This window comes from Desmodus rotundus, chromosome 8 (genome assembly GCF_022682495.2).
Source record: "Desmodus rotundus isolate HL8 chromosome 8, HLdesRot8A.1, whole genome shotgun sequence".
Classification (NCBI taxonomy): domain Eukaryota; kingdom Metazoa; phylum Chordata; class Mammalia; order Chiroptera; family Phyllostomidae; genus Desmodus; species Desmodus rotundus.
The window spans coordinates 80,947,031-80,966,502 of NC_071394.1; the positions used below are offsets into that span (position 1 = coordinate 80,947,031).

A 19,472-nucleotide genomic window follows, 5' to 3' on the forward strand; every position below is an offset into this window, starting at 1 on the left:
TCCTTAATTTCTTTTTTCAGTGTTGTGTAGTTTTCTGAGTACAGGTATTTTACCTCCTTGGTTAGGTTTATTCCTAGGTACTTTATTTTTCTTGTTGCTATGTCAAATGGGATTTTTTTCCTGATTTCTGTTTCTGATGTTTCATTGTTGGTATACAGGAATGCCTTTGATTTCTGAGTACTGACTTTGTATCCAGATGTTTTGCCAAATTCATTTATTAGGTGGAGCAGTTTTTTGGTGGAGTCTATAGGATTTTCCATGTACACTATCATGTTATCTGCAAACAGTGACAGTTTCCTTTCCTCCTTTCCAATTTGGATGCCTTTTATTGCTTTTTCTTGTCTGATTGCTGTGGCTAGGACTTCCAATACTATGTTGAATAGGAGTGGTGAGAGAGGGCATCCTTGTCTTGTTACTGACCTTAGTGGGAAAGCTCTAAGTTTTTGTCCATTGAGTATGATGTTGGCTGTAGGTCTCTCATATGTGGCCTTTAATATGTTGAGGAATGCTCCCTTTATTCCCACTTTGCTGAGTGTTTCTATCAGAAATGGGTGCTGTATCTTATCAAATGCTTTTTCGCATCTATTGATATGATCATGATTTTTGTCTTTGCTGTTGTTGATGTGATGCATTATGTTTATTGATTTGCGAAAAAATGATGGCATAATGATTTGTACCATCCTTGCATCCCTGGAACGACTCCCACTTGGTCATGGTGTATGATCTTTTTAATGTATTGCTGGATGTGGTTTGCGAATGTTTTGTTGATTATTTTAGCGTCTATGTTCATCAGCGATATTGGCCTGAAGTTTTCTTTCTTCGTTGTGTCTTTATCTGGTTTTGGGATTAGGATGATGCTGGCTTCATAAAAAGAGTTTGGGAGTCTTCCATCAGTTTGGATTTTTTCGAATAGTCTGTGAAGGACAGGGGTTAGTTCTTCCTTAAATGCTTTGTAGAATTCTGTGAAACCATCTGGTCCAGGGCTTTTGTGTGTTGGGAGTTTTTTGATGACTGCTTCAATTTTGTCTGCTGTTATTGGTCTGTTCAGGCTTTCTGCTTCTTCTTCATTCAGGTTTGGAAGATTATATTTTTCTAGAAATGTGTCCATTTCACCTAGGTGTTTTCAAATTTCTTGGCATACAGTTCTTCGTAGTAATTGCTTACAATCCTTTGTAGTTCTGTGGTATCAGTTGTATTCTCTCCTCCTTCATTTCTAATTGTGTTTATCTGGATCCTCTCTCTTTTTTTCTTGATGGGCCTCCTTAAAGGCTTGTCGATCTTGTTTATCTTTTCAAAGAACCAGCTCCTGGATTCATTGATCCTTAGAATTGTGCTTCTGGTCTCTATGTCATTTAACTCTGCTCTGATCTTGGTTATTTCCTTCCTTCTGCTTGCTCTCAGCTGTCTCTGTTGTTGTTCCTCGAGTTCTTGTAGGCATAGGGTTAGGTTGTTTGAAATGTTTCTATCTTTTTACGGTAGGCCTGTATTGCTATGAACTTCCCTCTCAGGACTGCCTTTGCTGTGTCCCATAGGTTTTGGGTTGTTGTGAGTTCATTTTCATTTGTTTCCAGAAAGTTTTTGATTTCTTCCCTAATCTCGTTCTTGACCCATTCTTTGCTTAATAGCATGCTGTACAGTCTCCATGATTTTGAGTGTTTTGGGTTTTTTCCCTTGGGGTTGGTTTCTAGTTTCAGTCCCCTGTGGTCAGAGGAAATGCTTGATATGATTTCAATTTTCTTGAATTTGTTGAAGCTTGTTTTGTGTCCTATCATGTGGTCTATCTTTGAAAATATTCCATGTACACTTGAAAAGAATGTGTATTTTGCTTCTTTGGGATGAAAAGCTCTGTATATATCAGTTAAGTCCATTTCCTCTAGGGTATTGTTAAGTGACACAGTATCCTTGTTGATATTTTTTTGGAAGACCTGTCCATTTTTGACAGTAGGGTGTTAAAGTCCCCTATTATGATTGTGTTGCTGTCAATATCTTTCTTGAAGTCCTCCAAGACTTTCTTTATGTATTTGGGTGCTCCTATGTTGGATGCATATATATTTACAATGTTTATGTCTTCTTGGTGGATTCTTCCTTTGAGTATTATGAAGTGACCTTCTGGGTCTCTCTTTATGGCCCTTCTTTGGAAGTCTATTTTGTTTGATATGAGTATTGCTACCCCTGTTTTTTTTTCCTGTCCATTTACTTGGAAAATTTGTTTCCAGCCCTTCACCTTCAGTCTGTGTAGGTCTTTTGTCCTGAGATGGGTCTCTTGTAGGCAGCATATGTGTGAGTCATGTTTTCTTATCCATTCAGCTATCCTATGTCTTTTGATTGGAGCATTTAACCATTTACATTTAAGGTTATTATGGATAGGTTGTTATTCCTTGCCATTTTTTCCTACCTGTGTTCCTCTCTCTTTCTCATTTCCTTCCTTTCCTTAGAGCAGTCCCTTTAGCATCTCTTGCAGTGCTGGTTTGGTGGAGGTTTATTCTTTTGGACTACTTGTCTGGGAAACTCTTTATTTGGCCTTCTATCTTGATTGAGAGCCTTGCTGGGTAAAGTAGCCTTGGTTGCAGGCCTCTGGTTCTCATTACTTGTAATATTTTTTGCCATTCTCTTCTGGCTTGGAGCGTTTCCATTGAGAAGTCAGTTGCTAACTTTATTGGGGCTCCCTTGTATGTTACTTCTTGTTTCTCCCTTGCTGTCTTTAAGATCCTCTCTTTGTCTTGGAATTTTGCCATTTTAACTATGATGTGTCTTGCAGTGGGCCTCTTTGGGTTCCTCTTGTGTGGGACTCTCTGTGTTTCCTGGTTTTGTGTGACTTTTTCTCTCATCAGATTAGGGAAATTTCCCATCATTACTTTTTCAAACAGGTTTTCTATCCATTGCTCTTCTTCTTCTCCTTCTGATATTTGTATTATACGGGTATTGTTATGTTTCATGTTGTCCTGCATTTCCCTTAATCCCTCTTCAGTCTTTCTGAGCCTCTTTTCCTTTTCTTGCTCTTTCTGGATGTTTTTTTCTACTTTGTCCTCCAGCTCACTGATCCGATCCTCTGCTTCATCGAGTCTGCTTTTCATTCCTTCTACTGCGTTCTTCAATTCAGAAATTGTATTCTTCATTTCCTCTTGGCCCTTGTTGATAGTTTCTATTCCTTTTTCATGTTGATATAGTTTGCAGTGAGTTCATTGTAGTTTCCCTGTAGTTTCTGGTAGTTCTCTGTGAGCTCATTGAGATTCCTGATAATCATTGCTTTGAACTCAGTATCTGATAGTTGACTTGCCTCTTTTTCAGTTAGCATTGTTTCTGAGGCTTCCTCCTTTCCTTTCATTTGGGGATTGTTTCTTTGTCTTCCCATTGTTTGTGAGACTCTTCTTGTTAGCCTCTGCTTCTTAAATTGATCTGTTCTGACTCCCTAGGTTTATGGTATGAACTTCTATGTTAGAATGCCAGTGGGATTCAGTGGTGCTGTCTCCTTAATGTCCTGTGCTCACTGGTCTTGAGCTGACGTTTATGGGTCTAACACGGTCTAACTCTTGTCTTTTCAGAGCTCCAGGTTTTATTGTCTCACCTGTGGGAAAAAGAGAAAGAAGGTGTGGGGGAGGGAGAATGGAAGGAGGGAAAAAGGGAATAGAAAAGGAAAGGAAGGAAGGAAGAAGGAATAAAAAAAGATTGGAGGAAAGATAAGAAGAAGGGATTTTAACAAAAATTAAAACAAAAAAAATAAATAAAAGAAGGCAGGAAGAAAGAATATAAAAGGTAAAGGATTGAAGGAAGAAGGAATACAAAAAGAAAGAAGGACCTAAAGGAACAAGGGATTTAGGGGGAAATGAGGGGAAAAAAAGTCTTCTGCTGGCTTTAAACCGGTCAGGCTAGTTCTGCTGGTCTTCCTGTCTGTGAAACGGGAGGAGGTGGTTGGAGGGATTGGTTTCACTTTTCTCCCTTCCTGAGCCACACTCTTGGCTGTTTTTCAGCCTCCAGTCCAGTTCCTCAGGGTCCTTCTGCTCCCCACTAGGCCTTTAGTTCACCAGTTGTGCTGTCCTTGAGTTGCACCAATTAGGGGCAACTCACACTCCACCTTCTTCCTCTTTGCTGTGTTAGATGCTAGGGGCTCTGGGTGCTGCTATGGGGTAGTTCAGCCCCCTACTGGGTCGAGTCTTTCCGGGGAATGCAGTCTCCTCTAGCCCTGCAACTCCCCTCTGCTGGGCGTTCTGCCTTCCTCCTAGAGAGCCAGTAGGCCCTGCAGGGCTCTGTGTGCAGGGGCTAGGTAGGAGTTGTTCAGAACTGGTGCTTTTAGGTGTGGTTGCCTGCAGGCAGCCAGGGTGTTGATTGGGTTTCGCAGTAGATTGCAGCTTTGCGGCTGGGTTGTGCTGCCCATCTGCCGCTTTGGGTCTGTGCGGGTGGGGGGGGGGGGGGTGCCGCCAGCCACTGATCCGGTTGCGCACCCACCCGAGGTTTCAGGTTTGGGCACCTAGCCGGGGTTTCAGGTGTGCGTGCCCACCCAGGCACTTTGTGTCAGTCAGCTGGGCTGCTTATCAGGGCGGGCACTCACCTGGAGTTTCAGCTGTGGGCGCCCAGTCCGCTGATCTGGGTGTGCGCCAGCAGGGCTTCAGGTGAGCGCTGGGGCTGCTTTTCTGGCGTTCACAGTCCAGGAGCTAAGGGTGGAGGGGTGCCAGAGGCCATGGCTGCTGCAGAGAGTTCTCTAACTAGCTACTGAGTGCATCTATTTTCTCTTTTTCTTTTTGAGAAATTCTTCCTATTCAAGCCCCCTGGTCCAAACAAGCACCTGCCCAGCCTGGCTCTCTCCCACGAATCCTTCAGCAGACCCTGCACCCGGGCCGGGGGCTTCAGCTGCCCTGGTCCCCGCGCTGGTTCCAGGGACCTTATCATCCTTAAGCACTCTTCTTACTGTCAGATCTTTCAATGTCCTCTATCTTTGGTCTCCAATCTTCATATATGCTGGAATACCGTTGGCTGTTCGCTCTGTTCCTCAGATCAGCTAGGTGCCGAGCTGGTTTCACTGGTGCTGAGGGGAAGTGGGCTCCGCTCCCACCTATCTCGTCGCCATCTTCCCCAATCCAATATACCATAGCTTTTGGATCCACTCCTTTGCTGATGGGCACTTATAGGCTGCTTCCAGTACTTGGCTATTGTAAATTGTGCTGCTATGGACATCGGGGTGCATAGGTTCTTTTGGATTGGGGTTTCAGGGTTCTTAGGGTATAATCCCAGCAGTGGAATTGCTGGGTCAAGGGCAATTCCATTTTTAGTTTTCTGAAGAAATTCCACACTGTTTTCCACAGTGGCCTCACCAGTCTGCATTCCCACCAACAGTGCACTAGGGTTCCCTTTTCTCTGCATCCTCTCCAACATTTGTTTGTGGATTTGTTTATGTTGGCCACTCTGACTGGTGTGAGATGGTACCTCATTGTGGTTTTAATTTGCATCTCTCTGATGGCTAGTGATGCTGAGCATCTTTTCATATATCTCTGGGCCCTCTGTATGTCTTCCTTGGAGAAGTGTCTGTTCAAGTCCTTTGCCCATTTTTTTATTGGGTTGTTTGTCTTCCTGGAGTGCAGTTGTGTGAGTTCTTTATATATTTTGGAGATCAGGCCCTTGTCTGAGGTATCATTGGCAAATATGTTTTCCCATACTGTTGGTTCTCTTTTTATTTTAATGCTGTTTTCTTTAGCCATGCAGAAGAAGCTTTTTATTTTGATGAGGTCCCATTTGTTTATTGTTTCCTTTATGTCCCTTGCTTTAGAGGACATGTCTGTGAGGATGTTGCTGCATGGAATGTCTGAGATTTTCCTTCCAACATTTTCCTCTAGGGTTTTTATGGTGTTACAACTTATATTTAAGTCTACAAAAGACTTCTTAATCCCTGTTCAAACATTTTCCCAAATCATGTCATGTTGATATTAAAGGGTCTCCAAATTTCATCTAGAAATTACATTTAAGTTTTTTAAATTTTGTGATTAGAAGTTAACATTGGAACTTAAATAGGCAGATTGTGGCATTAGTGCTGCTGATATTTGCCAGTTATTTTGGCCACACTCTAGGGTGAAATTCCAAAATTCTTGAGCTAATTAGGTAAGACAAGTAATACAGCTTTTGTAGTATTAGTGACAGAGGTTTTTTCAAGCTATCATTTAAATGTGAAGTTCTCATTCAGACCTGTATTCTCTGCAGAGCAAAATTCCCATCTCATTCCATGGTCCTGTTGCAGACATTGATGAGAATATGCCCCCAGGAGAGAAATAAGATCTAAATATTTCCCTGATGAAAAGTTCTGCTTCATACATTGCCAAAAATCAGGAAAAAATGGATTGCTCTCCTACCAGAGAATGATACCAGCTCCAGCTTATAAATTAATGTTGCTCTACCCAGCATCCACCCTGCAGCATGAACTAGGACAATATCCATGAACACAGAAGAAATTAGCATATTTTTTTTTGCCCGAAATAATGTTTGTAGGGAGTATCTCCCTGACTCTGGCCCTTGTCAGGCAGCTAAGAACCCAGGGAAATCTGAGTTCAAGGAAAAATCTAAATGCCAAGAAGGTCCCCTGACATTCATTCCAGTGACAAGGAGTCCATCCAATTCATAAAAGCTAAGGAAGTAAGACCAAGCCACTTAAAGAAGAGTTTAAGCAAAGAAGCCAATGCAGAAATCTATGATTCCTGTGTTCAAAATGCCTTCTAATGTCTGTGATGCTGATTTTGACAAGTTAGTACCAAGACCTTCTTATTCTTGTTTACCATTCCCAGCCCTCCCCCACATTCCCCTGCACTTTACCCTATGCCCACCATCCACATTCACTGGTAATTGTGGAATGGTCCTACTGTGGAGGACTGGCTGTCACCAGCCCTTTGCCGAATGCTGGGTCACCATGCTGAGAGGCCCACAGTGCTTACCTCAGGTCTGTTGCCATTTGGGCCAGATAGTTCTGCCCTGGTATATGGCAGCTGAGTTTCAAATGCAATTCTACTAATTATTGCTTTAACTTCTATGCCTCATTTTCCTCCAGAAAGTAGGAATAAATAATGACACTAGCCTCCGTGGGGTTTTGGAGAAATTAAATGAGGTAACATGTAAACTGCTTAGACTACTAGCCAGTACACAGTTAACACTCAGTAAATGCCAACTAGAATTATGATCTTTATTGTGGTCACCATCATTACTAGTGATATTGTTGTTAGTAGTATTTGTGGTAGTGTGCAGCCTGATATATATGGATATGTATGTTTATATGCATATTTATATATGTACATGTGAATATGTACATGGGTATGAGTATAGGTGTGTATGTGTACGTATATGGATACATGGTGTGTATGTATATCCATATATACATGGACACACACACATGCACATCATCAGTGGTCAGAAGTATTAATGTTTGTTATTATCTCTTACTCTTCACAGTAACTTTATGAGGTTTTTTATCCCCATTTCAAATGTGGAAACTAAAATTCAGACAGACTAAGAAACCTATCCAAAGTCATGCAGCCAGTGAGTAGTAGATCCAGGATTCAAAGTAGAGTCTGTTTCACTAACATGGACTGGGTAAGGTTCCCTGGTGACCTTTGTACCCTTGCATGCTTCTGTTCATGTGGCACATGGTATCCATTTGGTTGCTTTCTATCATGACTCCCCTCATACCACTGCCCTCTGCAACTCATTTATCTCCAGTAACAACTATACTACCTGACACATGATAGGGGCCCAGGAAGTGCTTGAGAGATTGGATTGAATAGCTGCATCACTACTGGTGAGCTCCTGTGTCTAGAATGTTTTCTTCTGACACCTCCTTCCTTCTGATTGTCTGCCAGTGTATGTCATTTGAGCCTTTGGGGTCTAAGGGTCCTCTATCTAACTGGGGGTACCCTTGTCAGCTTTTACACATACTCACTTCATCCTCTGTGGCTAAAAATGCAAAGGCAGAAAAGCAAAGCAAATGGCTGAGAGAGCTGTTAGTATTTTCAAATGCTGTTTTTCAAGATGTTCCCCAAATCCCTGAATGTTGCAGAGCATACACAACCCTGGTAGAAATTGTCCTTGGGAGACCATCCTCACTAAAGAATGTTATCAGCCCAAAACAAAAATAAATGTCCAGCAAAAATTTTCTTTGGAAGATTTTGTTCACCTGTATGCTGTCTTTCATAAAGCAGTATGAAAAAACAATCCTTTTGTCAAGGCTAATTTACTCTGATGCTTGGGAAAGTAGCAGTCAAGATGGACAATATATTCCCCTTATTTGGGCACATCTTCAGCTTTGAAATGTGTTTGTGATGGGTCTGCTGCTAAAAACTCCCCTCAAGAACCTCAGCTTAGATTGACACGGTGCTATTTCTTCTCAAGGCTTAAGTACTCAGGGCAGAAAAATGGCCTTGTTTTCCCTTACACACTTCAGTTTTATGAGCTTGTTTTTATGATGTCATTAGGAACTGCCTAGTTTCTTAGAGGAGTGATCTTTCTTTGGATTTTTCCAATATTCTGCTGCATAAAAATGTGGTGGATGCTAACTCTGGGCCAGAGTGAATGTTGCCAATGGCCACTAGGTCTTCTTCTAAAACTTTAAGACCATGCCATTAAAAGGCCTTGGGTGATTTCTGAAGATGAGTGTGATAAAAGGGTCTGCACTGGTAAGGTCTCTCAAGGTTGATTAGCAGGAAAGAACACATATCATAGACATGATGGCTTTCTTACTATCTCTATGACAACTGTAAGGCCAGCAGCTGCCCCAAGACACCACTTACCCAGCTCCCTGGTAATACCATGTAGTTATGAGGTTTAGCTCCAATATGAGGAAAGTAGAGATAGGTCAGTGTAACAGCCTTCAAGCTCTTAGGATGTAACCTTTGCTCTTGGAGACCACTATTTGACAATGAATTAACCTACCTAATTTTTCTCTTTACTCTCATGAGAGGCCATGTTCAAAGGGAGATGAGGAAATATGTTGTGACCATATACAGTTACATAGACTTTCTTGGATTCATGGTTGCCTATTACGTTTTCCATGGGAAGGAGAAAATAGCAGTGACCTTCTCTCAGCCAATTCAGCTTGATGGCAAACTCTTCTTCATTGACCAGATTGTTAGCCCAAAGGGTCACCACCTTTGGAAAGCCACCCTAATTCTCCCAGGAAGACTTCACATCTCATAGGCTTCTGTTACAACATTGGCCTTGATGTTTCCTCATAGATCTTTCTTCCCACTAGCTATAAGCTCCAGGAGAACAGTTCATATATCCTTACATCACATTTGTCCTGTGCCTAACACTATGCCAGGCACAGTGTTGGTGGCATTAAATGTTTTCTAAGTGATGATGGCCCAGCAGCCAATTCCTCACATTTCTATGACCTTCTCCATAAAGGATACCCAAGTTTTTGAGGTTCATAGTTGTACCCTGATTGAATCCCAGAATGATAAAAATCAGATCCACTGTACAGAAGTTTTAGAGGAATAAGACTCTTGCATTTAATCAGGACTAGCTCCTGTCACACTCCTCTACCTGTCATCACATTTTAGAGCCCTCCATCCTGCTTACCTCCTCACATTCACTCACAGAGTGTTCAGAAAGCACCACACAGTGGACTGAGCCCAACCGTAAAGCAAGAGATGATTGTACCAAGAAGTTCCAGAAGGAGTTCGTACTCTAAGGCTGCTGGGTGGATTTTAGATCCCAGTACACATTTACATGAAAAAGCAGAATCTCAGTGTTCTTCTGGAACTTAATTCATCATCTCTTCACCTCCTCCTCACAGATGAGATTTAGCTGCATTGATATTTAACAGAGGCATTTTGACAAGCCATTCATTCACTCATTCAACTTTTATGTATTCAATATTTACTATGTGCCAAACACTCTAGAGAGCAAGAATTTACCAGATGTGTCTGGTAAAAGATAGGTATGGTCTTACCTAGTGGCCCAGAAGGAGAGACAGGCATTAAACAAATTTTATAATATATTAATTGATTAATTATAATAAGTGTTACCAAGAAGATGAGCTAAGAATTACAAGAAAGTCCAATAGAGGATACAGTCTAGGAAAGTTAAGTTGTGAGGCTGAAATATGAAAGGTGACAAGATGGCTGAGAGTTACCTAGGGAGGCAGGAGGAAGGGGAAACACTTATGACTGCCTCTGGGTGGGAAGAAGACTGGCATAGCAACAATGCATCTCCAAGTCTACATAGAGGATCCACTATGTGAATCTGAGGGAAGCTTTATGGTGTAAAAGAAGAAATACCCTTCTAGCTAACTAGTGGGTAGAGGGAGTTATTGAAAAAAAAAAAAAAAAGAGTCTCAAGGAACCAGAATGCAAGAGGAATAACCAGACTTTGTGGGAATTAGAAAACCAGTAAAAGTCAAAGCTCCTTTCCTGTGACTCTAGATAGCTTGTTCCCCACTCTTCTCTTCCCTCCCTGCCTCTCTCCCTCTCTCTCTCTACACCTTTCTCTCTCTTCTTTGTCAAGGGCCTTATCTACATGATCTTACTGTTTCAGCTCCACCACTAATTGCAACCTCAATATCTCTCAGTTCAATTGCTGGAGAGAATAAATCTGGTTGATTAGTGGTCACTTAATTGGTTGACTTTGAGTCAGGTGCCCATGTCCTAGACATATTATTTTTTGCTACCCAGAATTGGGAAACCAATTCATATTCCTGTGATCTATGTAGAGTTCTACCCAGCCTCAAGGATAAAAGATGTAACTTATGCCTAAGGTATTCAGCGCAGCATGTTACTGGCCTTAGAAATTGGTTCAGAGTATGTACATAAGTCAGACTTTGGGTGAGAATTCTCAGATTAAAGACTCAATCTTCCATGGATTGGCATTACAAAAGAAGATATTCACTCTTTCTTTAAATAGTATGATGTGATGTTCTGAGGTTCAGACCTTAGCAACATTTTTGTGACATTAAGCAGAGCAATTTTGAGCATGAACTTACCCAGAGGAATCCAAACCAAAATTTGGAGTCAAAACTCATTAAGTTGTGGAGATATTATCTGAGTGCTGATTACAGCCTTACCTGAAGTTGGGTCTACCTCCAGTACATTTTCAAACCAATAAATTGTTTTTACTGTTTAAGGCAGTTCAAGTTGGATTTTTCTGTCACTTGCAAAATTAGTCAAACTGATTTGGCTTGCTCCTCACTTGGTCAGTTATGGAGCACAGCTAGAGAGGGAAAATTTATGTTTCAAGTAGGAAATGATTATTTGAGAGAGTGATAAAACCAAAGTATATTCAAGGCACCTGGGCACTTAGAGGCATGAACAAATAAATAGCATGGCTACAGCATATTGCCATTGTAACTGAATTCATAAGTAAGGAAATAAAAAAACAGGTTAGTTTTGATATTAATGGCTTTATATTCTTCTCTAAAGAATATTAATCACATTTTCATTGCTTCATTTATTTCAGTTTTTCTAGAAAAAAAGGCATTCTTTTCAGAAATAGCTAAAGACTATGTTTGAAACATCTCAAATGAGCTCCGTTTGAATTATTCATCTGAGAAAATCTCTATAGATATCCAGAAATAGGGCATCTTTCTGTTGCCATAACTTAAAAACAACTGATTGTGTTTTGCTGAAAAGAAGAACTGTTTCAACTCAAGCCAAAGTTGAAAAATAGTACCCTATTTTTCTTTCCACAAATCAAATTTGCCCAAAAAAAACTGGGCAGAGGGGACACAATATAGAACTACAATAAAACATTTGCTCTTGTTTGCTATACATTTATGTACTTTTGTTACCTATCAGGGAATGTAACTAGAAGGCAGGCAACTATCTACTCAAATAGACTGAACATTTTTCTAGCACAGTGCCACCATATCTGGGCAAGGTTCACTAGAGGTAGATATTATCATAACTCTAGCTATAAAATGTAAACCTTTTATGTAAATCAATCTCTATTTACTTCCCTCTTCATATTATGCTCTTTCTTTGCAAGGAACGCAAATTTCCCAAGTTTGTATCCAAAGAAATGGAAAACATGTACATCGAGGAGCTGAAGTCGTCTGTCAACCTGCTCATGGCCAACTTGGAGAGTATGCCAGTGTCCAAAGGAGGCGAGTTCAAGCTTCAGAAACTCAAACGCAGTCACAATGCTTCCATCATCGACATGGGCGAGGAGAGTGAGAACCAGCTCTCCAAGTCAGATGTTGTGCTGGTTTTCTCCTTGGAGGTAAAAAGCTCTAAACCTTCGAAAGTTTCCAGGCACAGCAAGCAGCACAATGTGATTAGAGGCATCATAGTCAGCTTGTTTTCTTCCCTGCACCCCAAGAGCAGTTATTAAAATCACTGCTTGCTGAGCACAGTCAGCAAATCAGCAAGTGATTCCCAAGCTCTAGGAGCCTGCACTTTTCTCATGGAAATGCTCTTAAGAACCACTTACTACATTTAATATTGCACTACTTTACTGTCTTAAAGCAGTGGTCAAGGATTTTGTAAAGACCTATGCAATTTACAAAGTTTAAAATTTGGGCAACCTGTATTGAATTCATGAGAGAAGTTATAGAGCATCATTTCATGATGAGCTGTGAATTTTCTTTCCCATTATCTCTCTTGTCAGCCACATGCTGGAGACCCTGTGTTTTTGGAGCCTTTGTAGTTTATCTCATACATAACCCAGATGGAAAACCCATTTCGGTCAGAATTATGGTAGGATGCACAATATGTCAATTACTTTCTCTGTAACTTCTACTCAGATGTTTGTTTTCTATACATATACTCTAAGGAGTGGCTCTGATCTAGCTTCATCAGAGTCACCTGGGGACCTGGTTCAGGATGCAGATCTCTTTTGGCCCAAATCTCTAGGGGGTGGGAATTTAAAATGGGGTAGTCACTTTGGACATAGTTTGGTGTTTTCTTAAAAAGTTAAACATAAAACCACCATCAGTTCAGCATCTCCAATTCTTAGATATCTACCCCGGAGAGATGAAAACACATGTCCCAGAGTGAGTTGCTCACAAGTGTTTATAGCAGCATTACTCATAATAGCCAAAAATAGAAACAATCTATATGAGTATCAGCTGGTGAAAGGGTAAAATGCTGTACATTCTTACCAGGGAATACTGTTCAGCAGCTAAAGAAAACAAACTACTGAAAAGTGCCTTGATTTATTGAACCTCAAACTTATGCTTAGTGAAATAAGCCAGATACAAGTGAACACATGTGGTTTGATTACATTGATATGAAATGTCCAGAAAAAGCAAGTCTCCAGAAACACAAAGTAATTTAGTGTTTCTGAGGCAGGGGGTGGAAATGGACATGAGGGACCTTATTGTGGGACGTTCAAATATTCTAAAACTAATTAATGATGATGGTTGCACAACTACCGGTAAGTACATTTACTAAAATCATTACTTAAACTCTTGAAATGGGTTGATTATATAATATGTAAAATACTCTCAGTACAGTTATCAGAAAAAGAAGACTCTCTAGGTGAATGCAACCCAGGAATGTGCATTATATTTATTTTTTAATTATTTTATTGATTATGCTATTACAGTTATCCTGATTTTTCTCCCTTTGTCCCCCTCTGCCCAGAATCTCTAGGCCCTCAGGCAATCTCCCCACCATTGTTCATGTCTGTTAGTCATGTGTATAAGTTCTCTGGCTACTTCATTTCCTATACTGTACCTTACCTCCCCATGACTAATCTGTAACTACCTATTTGTACTTCTTAATCCCCTCACCTCTTCACTCATTCCCCCACCCCTCCTTCCCATCTAGCAACCATCAAAACACTCTCTGTGTCCATGATTCCGTCTATGTTCTCATCTGATTAGCTTGTTTTTTAGATTCTGTTGTTCATAGATTTATATTTTTTGCCATTTTATTGTTCATAGTTTTGATCTTCTTCTTCTTAAATAAGTCCCTTTAACATTTCATATAATAATGGTTTGGTGATGATGAACTCCTTTAGTTTTTTCTTGTCTGGGAAGCTCTTTACCTGCCCTTCCATTCTAAATAACATCTTTGCTGGGTAGAGCATCTTGGCTGTAGGTCCCTGCTTTTCATGACTTTTTATATTCCTTGTCAATCCCTTCTAGCCTGCAAAATTTCTTTTGAGAAATTAGCTGACAGTCTTATGGGAACTCTTCCGTAACTAACTTCTTTTCTCTTGCTGCTTTTAAGATTCTCTCTTTATCTTTAACCTTTGGCATTTCAATTATGATGTGTCTTAGCGTGGGCCTCTTTTCATCCATCATAACTGGGACTCTCTGTGCTTCCTTGACTTGCCTGTCTATTTCCTTCATCAAATTAGGGAAGTTTTCTTTCATTATTTTTTAAAACAGATTTCCATTTTCTTGCTCTTTCTCTTCTCCTTCTGGCACCCCTATGATGCAAATTTTGGACTTCTTGAAGTTGTCCCAGATGCTGCTTATAATATCTTCATTTTTTTTTATTCGTTTTTCTTTTTGTTGTTCTGATTAGTTGTTGGTTGCTCCTTTATGTTCCATATCATTGATTTGATTCTCGGCTTCATCCACTCTACTGTTGTTTCCCTATAAATTGTTCTTTATTTCAATTAGTGTATCCTACATTTCTGACTAGATCTTTTTTATGCTGTTGAGGTCCTCACTAAGTTCCTTGCACAGCCTTATAACCCGTGTTTTGAACCCTGCATCTGATAGATTGCTTATCTCCATTTTGTTTAGCTCTTTCTCTGGAGTTTTGATCTGTTCTTTCATTCAGGCCATGTTTCTTTGTCTCCTCATTTTGGCAGGCTCCTTGTGTTTGTTTCTATGTATTAGGTAGAGCTGTTTTGACTCCATGTCTTAGTAGTATGGCCTAATGCAGTAGGTGTCCTATAGGGTCCAGTGACCTACCCTATCACCCATGCTGGGTACTTGAAGTGTGCCCTTTGTGTGGGCTGAGTACAGCCTCCTCTTGTAGTTGAGACTTGAGTGCTGTTGGCAGATCAATGGGAGGGATTTACCTAGGCCAGTCGGCAGCAAGGATTAGCTGTGATGACTGACCACCAACTTCTGCCCTCCATAGAGGATTAGCTGTGCAGGGGCAGGGTGGCAGTGCTCCAACATTGTGTGTAGCTGTCTACTAGGTGCAGTGGCCCTAGGGTTTCCCAGGTGGTGCAGGCCAAGGTCAGCCGCCACCTATGTTTTGCCCGGGGCCACTCTGCCTGAGCTATAGACCAATCTGACATGGCTGCTACTTTTGCTGGGCTTATAGATCCCCAGTTGAAGCCAAGCTGTGAATCTAGGCTGGCTGCTGCTAGTTGTGGGTCTGGGGCTCACTGAGGCCAGCTGTTGCTTGTTAGATAAGATTTAGAAAGTTGTGGAGCATAAGCCAAGACCAGTCATTTATATGGAAAAGCAGCTTGGGTGGGCCTATAAGTTGGGTGGGCTGGAGTTTCTGGGGATCTCCAAGGAGGGTCAAACAATGGTAGCCATGTTGATGGAGTCTCAGATATGGCAACAGCATGCTGGTTTTGTGGGGAGAGAGTTTAGAAAAGGGACAATGGCCTCTGCTTGCCTTGGTGCCAGACACTTCAGTTTCTCCTTGTATACCACTGGTGCCTTACAAGCTGCTACCCTGGTGCTGGAGCTTGGAGGGAGTGAGTCTGAGTAGGTGAGTTTGTGTGTGGGTTCTTTAAGAGGAGCTGCTTGGGGATCCAGAAGTTTCTTCTACCGACTCAATCCCCGCTGACTTTTGCAGCCAGAAGTTGTGGGTATTTGTCTTCCTGACACTAGAACTCTGGGCTGGGGGGGTCCTGGTGTGGGGCTGGGACTCTTTGCTTCCAAGATATCCCTCCTGAATTTTTATCCACCACACGTGGGTGTGGGACTAGCTTGTTCTGCATCTGCGCCCCTCCTATCAAACTGGATGGATGTGGTGTCTTTAATTTTGTAGCTGTCAGACTTCCATTCAACTCAATATCTGACAGTTCTGAGTGATGGTTGTTCTACATTTTGGTTGTAATTTTGATGCAGTAGTGTGAATAGGCAAGCCATGTCTACCTATGCCACCAACTTGACTGAAAGTCCCAGGAATGTGCATTTTAATGCATTATCCAGGTATTTCTTATACACTCCCAAGTTTGAGAACCATTTGTAATTTATTTAAGCTCAAAACCCACCAAGGATTTTAGGATGGCCCTATATTTGGGGAGACTAAGAGAATAGATTAAATTTCTATAGATGTAATTAGAATGTGTAAAAACTGAATTAATTTTCTAGAACATCATTAAGGCTTACTGTGAATTAACCACAAGTAATTTGTTTGTGCTCATTTTGGGTTCCAATAGCCACATTGCAATATTTTCAACATGTATTTTGTAGTCAAAAGAAGCAGTATTCAATTAAATACAGAGCATGTGGTGTGTGAAAAAGTCATCAGTGTAATTTCACAGAACCTTTCTTTTTTTAATACTGCTACCTGAGGCACTGAATGCTTTTTCTTATGTTTCTCTGAATATGATTATTGCCAATTAGAGGTGGCAATTTATTCCCTACTGCCTCTTTTCTTTCTACAGAAAGGAAAAAAAGTAGTTTATTGATTTTCATGAAGCTTTTAAATATGTAATTTTCTAATTCTTGATTAGTACTCAATATTATACAGCTGATTATCTGAAAATTGATGTGGGCAAGTGCCCCGCCACACTCACATGTGTACATGATTCAAACAGGCTTTAACTTGTAAGTTACAGTAAAGAATAAAATGCCCCAGGGCTCCCAAATACTTTTTAATTCAAACACAAAATTGCACATCACACCAGTATTGCCAGCAAGCATCATTGTTTATGTATTAGTGATGTGTTTGGGGGAACACAAAGAGAAGAAGCAAGAAGAGGGGGAAAGGCAGTCATCTCATTAAGGAATTGAATTTTTAGTTTGGTATAAGACATATTTTATGTAATTATAGAACTATCTGCCTGCAAGGGAAACCAGAGAGCAGTTAACTACAGCAAGAGAACCAAGGTCCAGGAGGCTGAGTGGCATGGCCCCATGGGCAGGGGGTGTGCTCTGATGAAAAACAGTAGGTATTTATAGAATGCCACTACATACCGTGGTCTGCCATTATTCACTCAGTGATCCTCACAACAATCTTTTAAGGCATTTGCAGATGTGGAAACAAAGCCTCAGAGAGGTTAAGGACCTTACAATTGAAGATTCAGATCCAAAACTTGAACTCCGATCCTTCGAATTCCAAAAAGTGTGTTCTTTTTCTTGTGCCTCCCATTTCTTCTTATTTCTACAGTTCTTCCCTGTGTAAAAGTTTTTCAATTATATATATATCACTTGGTCCTCACACAACAGCCACAGTGAGATATAGGACTCATATCCCCACTCTACAGATGAGGAAACTGAGGCTCAGGAGTTAGAAAAGAAAAGTGGAGTGGTATCAAGGGCAAGTCATTTGCCCAACATCTCATAAAAAGTACAATGGTTCTCAAAGTATGACTCCAGGATCAGCAGCAACACGTTAGCTTCCCAGGAAAATTGTTAAAAATAAAAAGCCTTGGGCCTCACCCAAGACCTACTTATCAGAAACTGGTTGTGGAGCCCACCAGCCTCTGGTTTAACAAGCCCTCCAAGTAATTTTCATTCACACTAAGTTTGAGAACCACTGGGCTATTTGCAACAAAACTGTGACTTGTGAATCCTGATTCAGTGCCAGCCCTATTGTACTTTCTTGAATCAAGCCCATTCAAGAAGTATACATTTTTGCACACCCATATCCTTTCCTTGTGTAATGTCATTACCTTTTGTAGAGTATAATTGATTTTTTAATATATATTTCTCATTATAGATCCTTGATGCATGTCATTTGTTTCAGATTCTTTTTTCTTGAAGTATTTTTATTGATTATGCTATTACAGTTTTCGCAATTTTTCCTCCTTTATCCCTCCTCCGCCCTATCCCCCCAGCCCTCAGCATCCCCCCCCTTAGTTCATGTCCATGGGTTGTACATATAAGTTCTTTGAGTCCTCTGTTTCCTATACCATTTTTGATCTCTCCCCATCCATTTTATGCCCACTAATTATGCTTCTTCTTCCCTGTACCTTTCCCCCACTATTCCTCCCTTCCCTCACCCCCACTGAAATCCCTCTGTGTGATGTCCATTTCTCTGATTCTGTTCCAGTTCTGGTTATTTGCTTAGTTTTTGTTTTCATTGTTTTTCTTTTAGGTTCATTCATTGATAGTTGTGAGTTTATTGTCATTTTACTATTCATATTTTTTATCTTCTTTTTCTTAGATAAGTCCCTTTAACATTTCATATAATAAAGGCTTGGTGATGGTGAACTCCTTTAACTTGACCTTGTCTGGGAAGCACTTTATCTGCCCTTCCATTCTAAATGAAAACTTTGCTAGATAGAGTAATCTTGGATGTAGGCCTTTGCCTTTCATGACTTCCAATACTTCTCTCCAGCCCCTTCTTGCCCGCAAGGTTTGAGAAATCAGCTGATAGCCTTATGGGCACTCCTTTGTAGGTAACTTTCTCCTTTCCTCTTGCTTCTTTTAGGATCTCTCTTTATCTTTAATCTTGGGTGATGTAATTATGATGTGCCTTGGTGTATTCCTCTTTGGGTCCAACATCTTTGGGACTCTCTGGGCTTCCTGTTTCAGATTCTTAAATCAGTATCTCTGCTCTCACCTCATTCATCTCCCCCATCTCTGATGAGTGATGGGGCATCCCAGTGAATATGAGAATAATAGCAGGGGATTGACTTGAGTCTGAAGGTAGAAAAGGGAAACACCAGGAGTTGTAAAAGACATGTCTTGGTCCATCAAGAGTATGCAGCTACAGACACATTTTTGTTTTGATTCAACAATGTTGGACTTCACGTTTGTGTATTTTATTCCTCCCTTTTTGGATTATTGTAAAAATTTCAAAATCAGATTTCTGACTTTGATTCTGATTCATATTTCCATTTTCCTGGTAGGAAAAATTAGAGTATCTGGCACCAGTGGGCCAGGGAAAGACAAGGGAACAGTGGGCTGTAACTGAGTATCGACTGCTCCATTTAGATGGAGTGTGTGCTCTCCAGTTTGCCAACATCCCCACTATTCCCTATGGCAGGAGTGTCAAACTCATTTTTACTGGAGGCCACATCAGCCTCATGGTTGCCTTCAAAGGGCCGAATGTAGAGCTCCTTGCCCTAGTTAAGGAGTAGTTAAATTTATACAGTCATAAAATTGTATTCAGCCCTTTGAAAGCAACTGCAAGGCTGATGTAGCCCCCAGTGAAAATGAGTTTGACACTCCTGCGGCCTATGGTCTCTGACTCTAATGCTGAATACTACTTATGTTAGAATTATGTTAGAATTTACATCATTTACTTACCTTATTATAAAGGGAAATGTAAATTCATTTACATTGCCTCTGCCATGTGCTGAATTAAAAGCTAGATTATTTTTAAAGAAATAGAAGAGAGCCCTGGCCAGTGTGGCTCAGTTGGTAGGAGCATCATCCCATACACCGAAAGGTTAGGGGTTCAATTCCCACT

The 19,472-nt window shown here is 40.8% G+C and overlaps 1 protein-coding gene across 12 annotated transcripts in view; it reads left to right on the forward strand.

Annotated features, from left to right (window-relative positions):
- Positions 1–19,472, forward strand: part of CADPS (calcium dependent secretion activator) — a 494,727-nt gene that overhangs the window by 235,780 nt on the left and 239,475 nt on the right. For all 12 annotated transcript variants that reach the window (XM_053929773.2, XM_053929767.1, XM_071222267.1 and 9 more), the window contains exon 5: positions 11,950–12,183. In XM_053929773.2, the coding sequence (XP_053785748.1) occupies positions 11,950–12,183 (234 nt within the window). The remainder of the gene's footprint in view (positions 1–11,949; positions 12,184–19,472) is intronic.